Raw genomic sequence first — 14,150 nt, 5'->3', positions numbered from 1 at the left:
GATTTTTATAGGGTATCTTGCTTCCTTGGTTGTTAGGATGGGAGTGATGGCCTCTTATAATTTTCTATAATCCTAATCACAAGCAAAACAACTAATTCATCTTGATATCTTATAATGGTACAGACAACTGTAACTCAAATGCATGCTGTAGGGGATAAGGTAAGACTTCAGATTACTGCAAATCTGGCTCGCCACTTTGGGGGAAAAAGTCTAAATAAGTACATCAACAAGTTAACCTTGAGGCTTTTATTAGTGGTATCACTGTCATTTATATTTTTAAAAGCACATATTTTATCAGTTGGTACTCAAAAGGGGTACAGCAGGTCCTCAGATAACACCGTTTCATTATAACGTTGATGAAAAAAGAGAAATCGATTCTCATGCTACTGCCTGTGTGGAGTTTGCATGTTCTCCTCATGTCTGCATGGGTTTCCACTAGGCACTCTGGTTTCCTTCCACATCCCAAACACATGCATATTAGGTTCACTGGCATGTCTTAATTTCCCGGTCAGACTGAGTGTGGGTGTGTGTGTGAGGGCACCCTGTGATGGGATAGTGTCCTGTCTAGGGATAGTTCCTGCTTTGCACCCTGAGCTGCCGGGATAGGCTCTGGCCACTCACAACCCTGACCTCGAATGATAATAATTACCTTAGTTATTTTTATTAATCTTTCTTAAATGTATGTATAGCTCACATTTATTTTAACATTTAATATTAGAAACGTTTTGATCCTTATTTTGAAGTTTGGTGATGTTTTTGTGACCAGGAATATGCCATAGGAACTTAACTCTTGTTTATAGTGATTAGCCTATGGTAAAATTGGTGCAGTTAAACATCATTTTGCTTCAAGTTGCAGTTTCCATGAAACTATTGATGACTTTGAGGATCTACTGTAATACAGAACCTTTAATTATTATTTTTATTATTATTACTTATTATACTACCCAGAGATACTGTTAATCATGGGACTAAGAACCTTCATGATGATTCTAGGAATTAACATTCATTTAATGGAAATGAAATGTCATATTAATCTTCCTGTGCAAAGCATCCTTGTGATTTTCTCCCACCGAGAAAGTCAAGTGTAAAAACCATTCTGTCCTTAAATCTCCTTGAAGATTACACGTTCCTACTTTTAAAAGTATTATGGAAAATTTTAAATATGCACTAAAATAGAATAATGCAGTAAAGCCTCATATACACATCACCTAGTCTCGATGGCTTTGAACATTTTGTTCATCCTGTCTCATATATCCCCCACTTTTTCCTTTAGGGAGGATGCTGTGGTCTTTTAAATTTTAAAATAAATCCTTTAGTATGCACTCTTTAAGAATTGTGAGCAGATCCACTCAGTATAACAGGATAATTCACTTGAAAAAGATATTTCAAAAAATAGATTGAAATCCCTTTTCATGAGATTTACTGCAGTTAAGATCCTCAGCAACTTGATCTCATTTTCTTTAAACCTTTTCCCCCAGTACTCATTTACCTAAACAATCTGCTTAACGCATCTGGTCTATTCACTGTTAGATCCTCCACAAAGGTGAGAATTCAGTAAGTCTTTAAAACGGAATGAAGCATTATATGTCCCCATATCAGCATCTTTGCTTATGATGTCTCTCTCTCTCTAATACTTTATCTCTTTTTTTGCTGCCAATGCAGAAAGAAATACACATCTAAAGTTTGTCACTTTTTTTTTTTTTTTTTTTTTTTTTTTTTTTTTGAGACGGAGTCTAGCTCTGTTGCCCAGGCTGGAGTGCAGTGGCCGGATCTCAGCTCACTGCAAGCCCCGCCTCCCGGGTTCACGCCATTCTTCTGCCTCAGCCTCCCGAGTAGCTGGGACTACAGGCGCCGCCACCTCGCCCGGCTAGTTTTTTTGTATTTTTAGTAGAGACAGGGTTTCACCGTGTTAGCCAGGATGGTCTCGATCTCCTGACCTCGTGATCCGCCCGTCTCGGCCTCCCAAAGTGCTGGGATTACAGGCTTGAGCCACCGCGCCCGGCCTTAAAGTTTGTCACTTTTATTCCCTTTTGTTACAGTTTCGCTGTCCTTCTACTGTTACTCCTGCTGCCTTTTGAATATGAGAGTTCTGCAAAAACCCTTTTAGGGCTTAGTTTAAGTTTTGTTTTGTTTTTTTCTGTACTCAAGATGATTATTCCCTCTTCTGATCATCTGATCTTCATACCGCTCATTTAGAGACTTTCCTTTACTGGCTTATATTATTAGTTAATATTTAAGTTAAATGCTTTATTTCTCTAGGGAAAGTTTTAAAAGTTGCTGTTTTATTTCTCTGTATCGGTTACATTAGTTCTTTCATGCACTTAGGTCCCAGTGTATTTTCTGTTTTCTTGTGGCCACATTTTTCTATTTTCTAGATGTGACTGTTACTCAAAATATTCTATATCTCATTGAAATAGTGTTGCCATATTTAGCAAACAAAAATAAAGCGTGCCCAGTTACAGATGAATTTTAAATAAATATTGAATAATTTTTAGTATAAATATGTCCTAAAGGTTACATATGAAGCACTTATACTGAAAATACTATTTGTTGTTTACCTGAAATTCAAATGTAACTGGGCATCCTACATTTTACCCAGCAACTCTGAATTGAAAGTTTATTTTAATTTAATTTTGTCCTCCAGATAAAAAGAGTAGATAAATTGGTAGATATCTTCCTTGAACATGTCATATATTCCAGATGTGATGAGAGATTTCATTTGTTCAATCAACAGTGATTTCTTCGGTACCTAATGTATACCAAATGGAATTCTGCTAGTGTCTTGCTCTGCTCTTTTCTTTTCTTTTCTTTTTTTTTTTCGTATTGATGCACAGTCCCTTTGGTCCTCAGGCACTATATCTTTATGATGTTTAGCTTTTATCCATCCTCAGTCCAAACAGTTACTAAGTCCTGGTTCATTTCTCTCTCTCTCTCTCTCTGCTTTCTCCGCTTTTGCATTTCCCATCAATCTCTTTTCCTTTTCATCCCCATAACCAGATTATTTCTCATCCACTACAAACACCTCAAAAGTTTTTGCCAACCCCAAAGAACTTGTCTTAACCTTGCTATTTGCATATTCTAACCTATTCTTTTGTTACTGTATAATTCTTGAAAAAATAGTCTGTAATTGCTGTTGCAATTTTTTCACTCCCACACATTTCTCAGCTTATTGTACTTCTTTTACCCATCACTCTGATGACTTTTTCATAGTGTTTTGTGGTATCTTCACTTCCATTGTGGATACCCTAGATGTTTGACTCTCTTTTTTTCCTGCACATTTTTCCCTTGTAGTTTTATTGTCTTACTACTACAATGATCAGCTCTTTCCTGATGACTCCTAAGTAGATGTCTCTAAACTTGACATCTCTCCTAGATTCAGGTCTCAGACCCATTAGATATTTCTCTGAATATGTTCAAACTTACAACAGTGATTAGTGAGGAAGCTACAATATAATTGTAACAAAACATTACAAGCATCATAAGGAAAACAGATAATGTGCTAAAAGAATCCTAACAGCCAGAAAGGACTTCTGAGATTATGTTCCCATTTGTCTTGTTCTTTGTTTTCTTCAGAGACAGGATCTTGCTCTGCTGCCCAGGCTGGCATATAGCAGCACAATCATAGCTCACTGTAACATCAAACTCCTGGGCTCAAGTGATCCTCCTGCTTCAGTCTCCAGAGTAGCTAGGACCACAGGCATGCACCACTGAGCCTGGCTAATTAAAAAAAAAAAAAATTAATGGAGATGATGTCTTGCTATGTTGCCCAGGCTAGTCTCAAATTCCTGGTTTCAAGTGATCCTCCTGCCTTGAGCCCCCTAAATGCTGGGATTACAGATGTGAGCCACCATGCCAGAACTGTCTTGTTCTTAAAGTTCTGATTTAACCATTTAAACAGTATGTATAGATTTTTGCATAGGAAATAAAGATCAAAACCATAGAGATGTAGGAATCACTTGTAAGGGCTAGAAGGCAGTAGCAGTGAGATGAGTTAAGGATCTCTTGCATTAAGACCAGAGGAGACAATAGTGGCTTGAACATCGGGGGTAGCAGTGGACATAGGTAAGTTTGTTTGTGAAATGGACCCTGCCTGAAGTTTTATGGAATTAGCCTTCACTGACATCGGCTTGTATGGAATAACATTGAAATAATACGATAATATAGATGTATTTTCAGTGATATCTAAATAGAATTGTTTATTAGCTAGAGTTTAAGTTTTATGGGAGTAGAAAACTTTGTATTCTGAAATGCCAGATATGCTGAGATATATGCATGCCACCTACCGTTTTTATACTGAAGTCCTTAATGAAAGGTGGTATTTGGAGACTCAGGTTTCTGGATAATGATACAAAGAATCATTTGAGGCTTACAAAATACTGATCATTTGGCATTTTAAGTTGCTGTAAGCAAGAAAATATGTCTGTCATTTCATGTACATCTGTGTAGTCTTCACCTCAACCTGAATCTCTGTAAGAAAATCAATAGAACTTCCTGGCAGGATTGCTTTAATGCAACTTATCTGTGGGCAACTCTAGTTATAGAGAAGAATTCTGCTGGTATTAAAGTGCTGAAGTAAAATTATGTCAAATTTTTGCTGACTTTAAAACAAAGAAACCTGTTACCTATTATGACTTCTAAACTTTAAATATATGGTGCTATAAACACCCCTATGCAGAAATCTCGAAAGCAAAATAAGATATGATTAATCACCTTTCAGAAGCAAAGTTTGATAAAAGCAAGAATGCAGTTCAGCTGTTTACAAGTTGAAGCTTCTATAGGAAAAATATTTCAGGGAAAGATATATATTTTGTTTTTTATTGACTTCTGTAAGCACTTTACCTTTTGAGCTCTATAAAAAATTTAACTCTTTCTGGCCAGAGATTCTTCCTTTATGACTATATTACCCATATCATGAGAATTCATTGAATAGTAAAAGACACTGATGATGTGTTTGGTGTGAAGTAGAACTCTTGTCTGCAAAGGACAGGAGAAATTTATCTTTACACGTTTATTTGCAAGGTGTTTTCAAATAACTCTTCTGATAGCATATGATATATCCATTAGCCCTGGACCTAAGAGGAATAAGTTACGGGTATTTAGAATGTTTCTAAGCTGAGACACCCAGTCCCTTCCACTCAACCACATTGACATCCATTTAGATAGGTATGATTTTGAAAATCTCTCCTCAGGAAAGAGCCAGATTGTCACAGTATGCAAGAAAGTGTTTTGTATAGCAAAAGAAACTTAGTTAAAGGGTATTTAAGAAGATTCAAATATCAGTATAAGGGAGATCTGTGCAGAAATTTTATTAAGCAAGGGGATGAGCAACCAGGAGACTGCTCATCACATAAAATGTTCAGGCAGAGAATGAATGTTCATCTTTCAGGACTATTGAATACTAAGGATGAGAAATCTGATGAAATCATTCAAGTTTCCTCCAAACCCTGATATTTTAGAAAAAAGTTTCTTAGGCTTAGAGGCATTAACTTTTGGTTGACTAATAATTCAAGTAAGTCGGCTGTTATAGAAGCAGATTCAGATATAGGGATTTTGGGTACATGTGACTTTGTTGAGACAGTGGTCTCGATAAAAACAGATTGAGAGGAACAATATAAGACAGGGAAGGAGTTAAACAAGAATGTGGTTTCAGCTGAGTTTCGCTTCAGCCTGATCGCATGGGAGCTCTGGAGCATAAATTGTGCATAGGGTTGCTCTCACCTGGAGACAAAGAGAGTCTAGTTTTAAACCCTGGTTAGTATTGGTCAGTAATCGGCTATGAGAAGGCACTACACTGCAGGTGAGGCGGCTCTGAAATGGCTAATGGCAGTTCTCTAGAGAAGAAGACAGCTATGAATTAAGAGCAGCTAGTACTGAGCGCAGCTGGGGGATGGGTGTGCTGGCCCTATCTACTATACTAGCCAAAGGATTCTCCTATGTATTAGAAACAAAAATAGAAACAGAAGTGAGTTGCTAGAGGGAAGCACAGCACTGACTCTGCAACAGCCATTCATGAAAACTGACCATATGTTTGAGGCCATGTAACACGGAGATGAATATTCCATACACAACTACATAGCCTTAAAGGCATCACAGCACATACCAAGAACAGGTGCTCATAATGCTGACCTAGAGTCAAGAAGAAAAAAAATCTATACTTTATTAGAATATGCAATTGAAAAAGCAGGGACCATCCACATTTTTGTAGTTTAATTGCTTAAATCACCAGTCCCTAGTTATTTAGAAAAGAAACGGAGTAGTTGGGAAAGTGCTCAGTGAGTAGTTAACGTATTAAAACTTTTAGAGCGTTAACCATAGGGCCATCAGGTAGACACATAAGAAGCTGTGCCTTACAAAGGTAAGTACTTTTTGAAAAAGAAAAGTGTTTTAGAGAGTCTTACATTTTGAGACTTAGAATATTAATGTGTCTCAGTTTACTCTCAGGAAGGCATGCAGGAAAGAAGTACTTTGTGGTTTCTGTTGAACAAGTGGGCGATTTTAAGGCTGTTGCCCAAACTAGGTAACAAATTGCATTATTCTCATTGTATTTTCAATAATTGCCACCCTCTTGGCCCATCTTATCTGTTATTCCATGAGCAACTCATCAAGTTTCACCCTCCAGTGCCTATTTTCAGACTGTTTTCTAGAAACTTTTAGTATAATTCCTATATAGCTCATCAAGTATCAAAGGCTGCTTTTTATATGTCATGGTTCTCTAGAAAAATTTTAATGTTTTTCTTCTTCAGTACCATAATACTACCTTTGACTGGGCATTTTTGTCGAAGAAGGAGTGTTTGAAACATGGAGGAAACCTCGTGGGGAACAACTGTAATTTTGTTCCTGATATTACACTCATGTCTTTTATCCTCTTCTTGGGAACCTACACCTCTTCCATGGCTCTGAAAAAATTCAAAACTAGTCCTTATTTTCCAACCACAGTAAGTACCTGAGCTTTAAATCATTTTCATTGGATTTACACTGTATCAACAATAATACAACTTTGCAAGGTTAAAAAGGCACCTATAATTCAACGTGTCCGATATAATTTTGTGCATTTTAAAAATTACACTTCAATTTTTGTTCATGTGCATACTTATTAACATAAGTCTAGTCAAGCTTTAGAAAACCTTCCAAGGACTTGCTCACATAATTCTGTCATATATCTCTCATAATTCTGAATGTGATGAAAGGAAAAAAAATGAGACGAATTATATCTAAAAATGCATGAGTGAAGAAAATACCTTTTACATTCATAGTGTTTAAGTACATAATCAAAAACTCTTCATGTTTATCAGGAATTTCCATGTTGTAGAATTTCTTCAGCAGCTGTACGTTTGAGTATTTTAGTACTTGAATTATGGGTTGTGAGAGTAAACTTAAATTGTGTTGTTACACAAGTATTGGTATAAGATATGACTGTCATATGAGCCAAACTTTCCTTTCTGTAATGATGAATGCCATAGTACAGAGAAACAGATAATTAAACTGGGTTATGCAAACATCCTGTCTCCCATTAAAATGCCTGAGTGAGCTTAGTCAAAACTGTGGGTTCATGGAAATACTACAAGAAAAGACTAACATTTAGTTAATGGCATTTTGGTTTTTTGCTTGCAGAATCAAACTAAGATAATCCTTTGCTTTACAGTTCAGTTCTCAGTGTTTAGGACGTCAGTGTTTCTTAGGCAATCTTGATTACACCTGATTTATATCAGTGACTTGCTCTATACAGCTGACATCTCATGAAATAACTCTTCCTGCATTATGTTTAAAAGGAATAGAAGCATTTTAAAATATGAGATGCACTTGATGAAATTCTTTTTCCAGTTCCTAGGAAATGAAAATATATTTACTTTCTTTTTTTTTTTTTAAATTTATTTATTATTATTATACTTTAAGTTGTAGGGTACATGTGCATAACGTGCAGGTTTGTTACATATGTATACTTGTGCCATGTTGGTGTGCTGCACCCATCAACTCGTCATTTACATCAGGTATAACTCCCAATGCAATTCCTCCCCCCTCCCCCCTCCCCATGATAGGCCCCTGTGTGTGATGTTCCCCTTCCTGAGTCCAAATGATCTCATTGTTCAGTTCCCACCTATGAGTGAGAACATGCGGTGTTTGGTTTTCTGTTCTTGTGATAGTTTGCTAAGAATGATGGTTTCCAGCTGCATCCATGTCCCTACAAAGGACACAAACTCATCCTTTTTGATGGCTGCATAGTATTCCATGGTGTATATGTGCCACATTTTCTTAATCCAATCTGTCACTGATGGACATTTGGGTTGATTCCAAGTCTTTGCTATTGTGAATAAAGAAGACATTCATACAGCCAACAGACACATGAAAAAATGCTCATCATCACTGGCCATCAGAGAAATGCAAATCAAAACCACAATGAGATACCATCTCACACCAGTTAGAATGGCGATCATTAAAAAGTCAGGAAACAACAGGTGCTGGAGAGGATGTGGAGAAATAGGAACACTTTTATACTGCTGGTGGGACTGTAAACTAGTTCAACCATTGTGGAAAACAGTATGGCGATTCTTCAAGAATCTAGAACTAGATGTATCATACGACCCAGCCATCCCATTACTGGGTATATACCCAAAGGATTATAAATTATGCTGCTATAAAGACACATGCACACGTATGTTTATTGCAGCACTATTGAAAATATATTTACTTTCACCTAGAAAATTTTTGACTCTCTGATTCTTCTTACAAAATTGAAAGTAAATGGAAGGGTTGATAATGAAATGTCTGGAAGTAGATAACCCAAGGAATGAAAAATTTCCACAAAGTGAAATGTAGGAAGAAGCATTCAACATAGTCTGCTTAATATGGGCATTACAAGCTGGTGATCCACAGGCAGAAAGAATTCAATGCACAGCCATTCTTTGTTTAGCCCACAGTGTGTGTACATACCTGCGCTCTCTCTCTCTCTCTGCCGCTCTCTCTTACTTAAGGCTTTTGGTAGAATCTGTGCTTTGCAAATAGTTACTATTTTCCCAACTCTTTATTGTTTAAGAATTGGCTATTTCACACATTCAGATTAACTGCCTGTTCTTAAAGACACTGGGAAATGTGCTTTCTTGATACACCTCTTCAATTGTATGAGTTTTGTGTAGAACAGATTCCTGGGTAAAAGTCTTTGAGAATAATTTTTTTTTCTCTTGAGGTTTTTCCTTCTTAATTACTAATTTATTGGCATCTTGGGTTTTGTTTGTTTATATTTTTGGCTTATACTTTGTAAATCATCACCACCTGCCAAAGTCTGATATAATTTAAGTATAGTGAGTGGAAAAGTGAAAAATTTGTGAAGGACTTATAAGTCATAATTGGCAAAATAAACTGGTTTCCACCTTGAGATGAATGGAGATCCTTTTCCTAAGTTTTAAAATCTTAATTGATCAACAATAATGTAAACTATATATTTCTGGAGTACAATGTGACATATGTATATGTTGTGGAATGATTAAAGCAAGCTAATTAACATATCCATAACCTCACATACTTATCACTTTTGTGATGAGAACATTTTAAACCTACTCTTTTAGCAAGTTTAAAATATACAACACATTATTATTAGCTATAGTCATTATGCTGTGCAGTGGATCTCAAAGACTTATTCCTCTTGTCTGATACTTTGTACCCTTTGACCAATATCCTGCCATTCCCTGCCTCCAGTAGGCACCATTCTACTATCTACTTATATGAGTTTGATATTTTAGGTTTCACATGTCAGTGAGATCACATTTGTTTGTCATTCTGTTCTTGGCTAATTTCCCTTCACATAAGGTCCTCCAGGTTTATCCAAATTATTGCTAATGACAGAATTTCCTTTGTTTTAAGGCTGGATAGTATTCCATTGTTTATGTGTGCCACATTTTCTTTATTCATCTGTTGATGAACACTTAGGTTGATTCCATATCTTGGCTATTGTGAATAATGCTACAAAGTACATGAGAGTATTTATATCTCTTTGAGATCATAATTTCATTTCTTTTGGATATATACACAGAAGTAGGGTTGCTGGATCCTACAGTAGTTCTGGTTTTTATTTTTGGGGGAAAGTTCCATAATGTTTTCTGCAATGACTGTTCTAATTTTCATTCCCACCAACAGTGTACAAGGGTTACCTTTTCTCCACAAAATCACCAACACTTACCTTTTGTCTTTTTGATAATAACCATCCCAACAGGTGTGAGGTCATATCTCATTGTGGATTTAATTTGTAGTTCCTTGATACTTCATGATGTTGAGCATTTTTTCATATTTTTTTGGCCATTTATGTGTCGTCTTTTGTAAAAACATCTATTCAGGTCCTCTGTCTATTTATTAGGTGAGTTTTTTGTTTTCTTATTATGGAGTTGTTTGAGTTCCTTATATATTTTGGTTATTAACCCCTTATTGGATGTATGGTTTGCAAATATATTCTCCCATTCCACAGATTCTCTCTTCAGTCTGTTGATTATTTTCTTCGCTGTTCAGTTTTAGTTTGATGCAATCCTGTTTGTCTCTGTTTGCTTTTGTTGTCAAAAAATAACCTTATGTTGAAGTGTAATGTTAGGTTATTTGATGTTAACAATAATCTTTGCCCAGACTAATGTCATGGAGCTTTTCCTTTAAGTTTTCTTTTAATAGTTTTACAGTTTCAGGTCTTATATTTAAGTCTTTAATCCCTGGCTATTTTCTTTTTTTTGTATTTTTAGTAGAGATGGGGTTTCACCATCTTGGCCAGGCTGGTCTTGAACTCCTGACCTTGTGATCCACTCACCTTGGCCTCCCAAAGTGCAGGGATTACAGGTGTGAGTCATCCTGCCTGGCCTTAATCCATTTTGAACTGATTGTTGTATATGGTATGAGATGAAGGTCTAATTTCATTCTTCTGCATTTGGATATCTAGTTCTCCTAGCAACATTTATTGAAGAGACAGCTGTTACCCCATTGTGTGTTCTTGGCATCTTTGTTGAAAATCAGTTGGCCACAAATGCATGGATTTATTCCTAGACTCTATTCTATCCCATTGGTCTACATGTCTGTTTTTCTACCACTACCATGCTGTTTTGATTGCTGGAGTTTTGTAGTAGATTTTGAAATAAGGTACTGTGATACTTCCAGCTTTCTTCTTTTTGCTCAAGATTGGTTTGGCTATTTGGGGTCTTTTGTGATTTGATACAAATTTTAGGATTACTTTTTCTATTTCTGTAAAACATATCATTGGAATTTGGATAGGGTTTGCTTTGAATCAGTAGATTGCTTTGGTAGTATGGACTTTTTAATAATACCAATTCTTCAAATTCATGAATACAGGATATCTTTCCATTTACTCCTGTCTTCTTCAATATCTTTCATCAATTCTTTATAATTTTCAAAGCATAGCACATTCACCTCCCTGGTTAAATTTATTCTTAAGTATTTTATTCTTTTGTAGCTATTGTAAGTGGGATTGTGATTTTTTTTTTTTCAGATAGATTGTTGTTGGTCCATAGAAACACTGCTGAATTGTATGTTGATTTTATATTCTGCAACTTTACTGAATTTTTTTATTACTTCTAAATATTTTTTGGTGGAGTCTTTATGTAAGATCATATTGTCTGCTAACAGAGACAATTTAACTTCTTCTTTCCTTCCTTTCATAGGTTGTATGTGTCTAGGAATTTACCCATTTCTTCTTGGTTATTTAGTTTGTTGTTGTGTTCATAAATATCTCTTAGAGTTTTTTTTTTTATTTCCTTGTTATCAGGTGTAATGTCTCTTTTTAATCACTGACTTTATTTATTTCAGTCTTCTTTTTTTTTAGCCTAGCTATTGGGTTGTTGGTTTTGCTTATCATTATTTATTTATTTATATTTTTAATTTAATTAATTAATTAATTAATTATTTTGTGTGTGTGTTTGAGATGGAGTCTCTCTCTGTCACCCAGGCTGGAGCGCAGTGGCACCATCTCAGCTCACTGCAACCTCTGCCTCCCAGGTTCAAATGATTCTCCTGCCTCAGTCTCCCAGGTAGCTGGGACTACAGGGGCATGCCACCACACCTGGCTAATTTTTTGTATTTTTAGTAATGATGGGGTTTTACCATATTAGCCAGATGGTCTCGATCTCCTGACCTCGTGTTGCCCCCGCCTTGGCCTCTCAAAGTGCTGGGATTACAGGCGTGAGCCACCACGCCCAGTCTATTTTATTTTATTTTTCAGATGGAGTCTTGCTCTGTTGCCCAGGCTAGAGAGCAGTGGTGCCATCTCAGCTCACTGTAACCTCAGCCTCCTGGGTTCAAGGGATTCTCGTGCCTCAGCCTCCTGAGTAACTGGTATTACAGGCGTGTGCCACCGCACCCAACTAATTTTTATATTTTTTGTGGAGACGGGGTTTCGCCATGTTGAACAGACTTATCTTGAACTCTTGACCTCAAGTGATCCACCTGCCTCGGCCTCCCACAGTGCTGGGATTACTGGTGTGAGCCACTGCACCCTGGCTGATTTTGTTTATCTTTAAAGAAACTCCAATTTTTAGTTTTGTTGATTTTTTTTATTTGTCTTAGTCTTTCTTCTTTGAGTTTTATTATTTCCTTCTTTCTGACAGTTTTGAGTTTAGTTTGTTTTTGTCTTTCTAGCTCCTTGACATGTTTCCTTAGGCTGTTTATTAGAAATCTTCTTTTGATGTAGTCATTTATTGCTATAAATTTAACTCTTAGAACTGCTTTTGTTGTGTCCCATGGGTTTTGGTATGATGTATATCCATTCTCATTTTTCTCAAATTTATTAATTTCATTTTTAATTTGTTCACTCACACATTGGTTATTTAGTAGCATACATATTCAGAAGCATAAACTTCCATGTGTTTGTAAAGGTTTCAAAGTTTTCCTTATTGTTAATTTATAGTTTTATATCATTGTGGTCAGAAAAGATACTTGATATGATCTCTGTTTTCTTAAATTTTCTAAGACTAGTTTTGTAGCCTAGCATATGATCTATCCTGGAGAATGTTACATATGCAATTGAGAAGAATGTGTATTCTGTAGCAGTTAGATGGAATATTCTGCAAAGGTCTGTTAGGTCCATTTGATGTTTGGTGCAACTGAAGTCCAATGTTCCTTGTTGATTTTCTGTATAGATGATCTGTCCGTTGTTGAAAATGGGGTATTAAAATTTACTATTATTGTATTGTCTTCTGTTTCTCCCTTTAGATCTAATAATAATATTTGCTTTATATATTTGGGTACTCTGTGATTAGGTGCATATAGATTTATAATTGTTTTATCTTCTTGTTGAATCGATTCTTTTATTATTATATAATGATCTTCTATGCCACTTTTTACAGTTTTTGACTTAAAATATATTTTATATGGATACCTCTACTCACTTTTGGTTTCCATTTGCATGCAGTATTTTTTTCCATCCTTTCATTTTCAGTCTGTTTGTCCTTAATAGTGAGGGGATCTCTAGTAGGCAAACTATAGTTTGGTCTTTTTTTTTTTTTTTTTCATCCATTCATTCCCTCTGTATCTTTTCAATGGAGAACTTAAGTCATTTACATTCAAGGTTTTTATTGATAAGTAAGGACTTACTCCTATCATTTTGTTAATTGTACTTTGATTATTTTAATATCCTTTGTACCTTTCTTCCTCTCTTGTTGTTTACCTCTGTGGTTTGGTGTTAAGCTTTGTTTCTTTTCCCTTTCTCATGTGTTTATCTGCTGTAATTTCTGTCTTTGTGGTTGCCATGGGGCTAACATAATGAGTCTTGTAATTATAATACTCTATTTTAAGCTGATAACAACTTAACTTTGGTCACGTTAAAATACTTTAGACTTTTTGCTCCCTCCCACAGTGTATATGTTTGTTACCTTTATTTACTTTCTTATCTACTGTGTGTTTCTTAGTCGCTAATTATGGCTTTTCTTGTTTTTCACCATTTTAAGTTTAACCTTTCATGCTAGGGATTGAAAGATTTATGTAGCACCATTAAAATTCTGCATTTGATTATGAATTTACCTCTACTGGTGAGTTTTGTATTTTCATGATTCATAAATATGACCCTTTTGTTTACAGTTGTACCTCTTAAGCACTTTTTATAAGGCTGATCTAGCAATAATGAATTCCCTCAGCTTTTGCTTGTCTGGAAGGATCTTTATTTTAGCTTTGCT

At 35.7% G+C, this 14,150-nt stretch overlaps 1 protein-coding gene across 11 annotated transcripts in view; it reads left to right on the top strand.

Moving 5' to 3' along the window:
• The window catches only part of SLC4A4 (solute carrier family 4 member 4), a 493,252-nt gene that overhangs the window by 406,837 nt on the left and 72,265 nt on the right, over window positions 1-14,150 (top strand). For all 11 annotated transcript variants that reach the window (XM_065545104.2, XM_074039893.1, XM_065545105.2 and 8 more), the window contains one exon: window positions 6,744-6,935. In XM_065545104.2, the coding sequence (XP_065401176.1) occupies window positions 6,744-6,935 (192 nt within the window). The remainder of the gene's footprint in view (window positions 1-6,743; window positions 6,936-14,150) is intronic.

This window comes from Macaca fascicularis, chromosome 5 (assembly GCF_037993035.2).
Source record: "Macaca fascicularis isolate 582-1 chromosome 5, T2T-MFA8v1.1".
NCBI classification, from domain to species: Eukaryota; Metazoa; Chordata; class Mammalia; order Primates; family Cercopithecidae; genus Macaca; species Macaca fascicularis.
The sequence above is the reverse complement of the archived record's forward strand: the minus strand, read 5'-3'. Positions and strand labels throughout refer to the sequence as shown.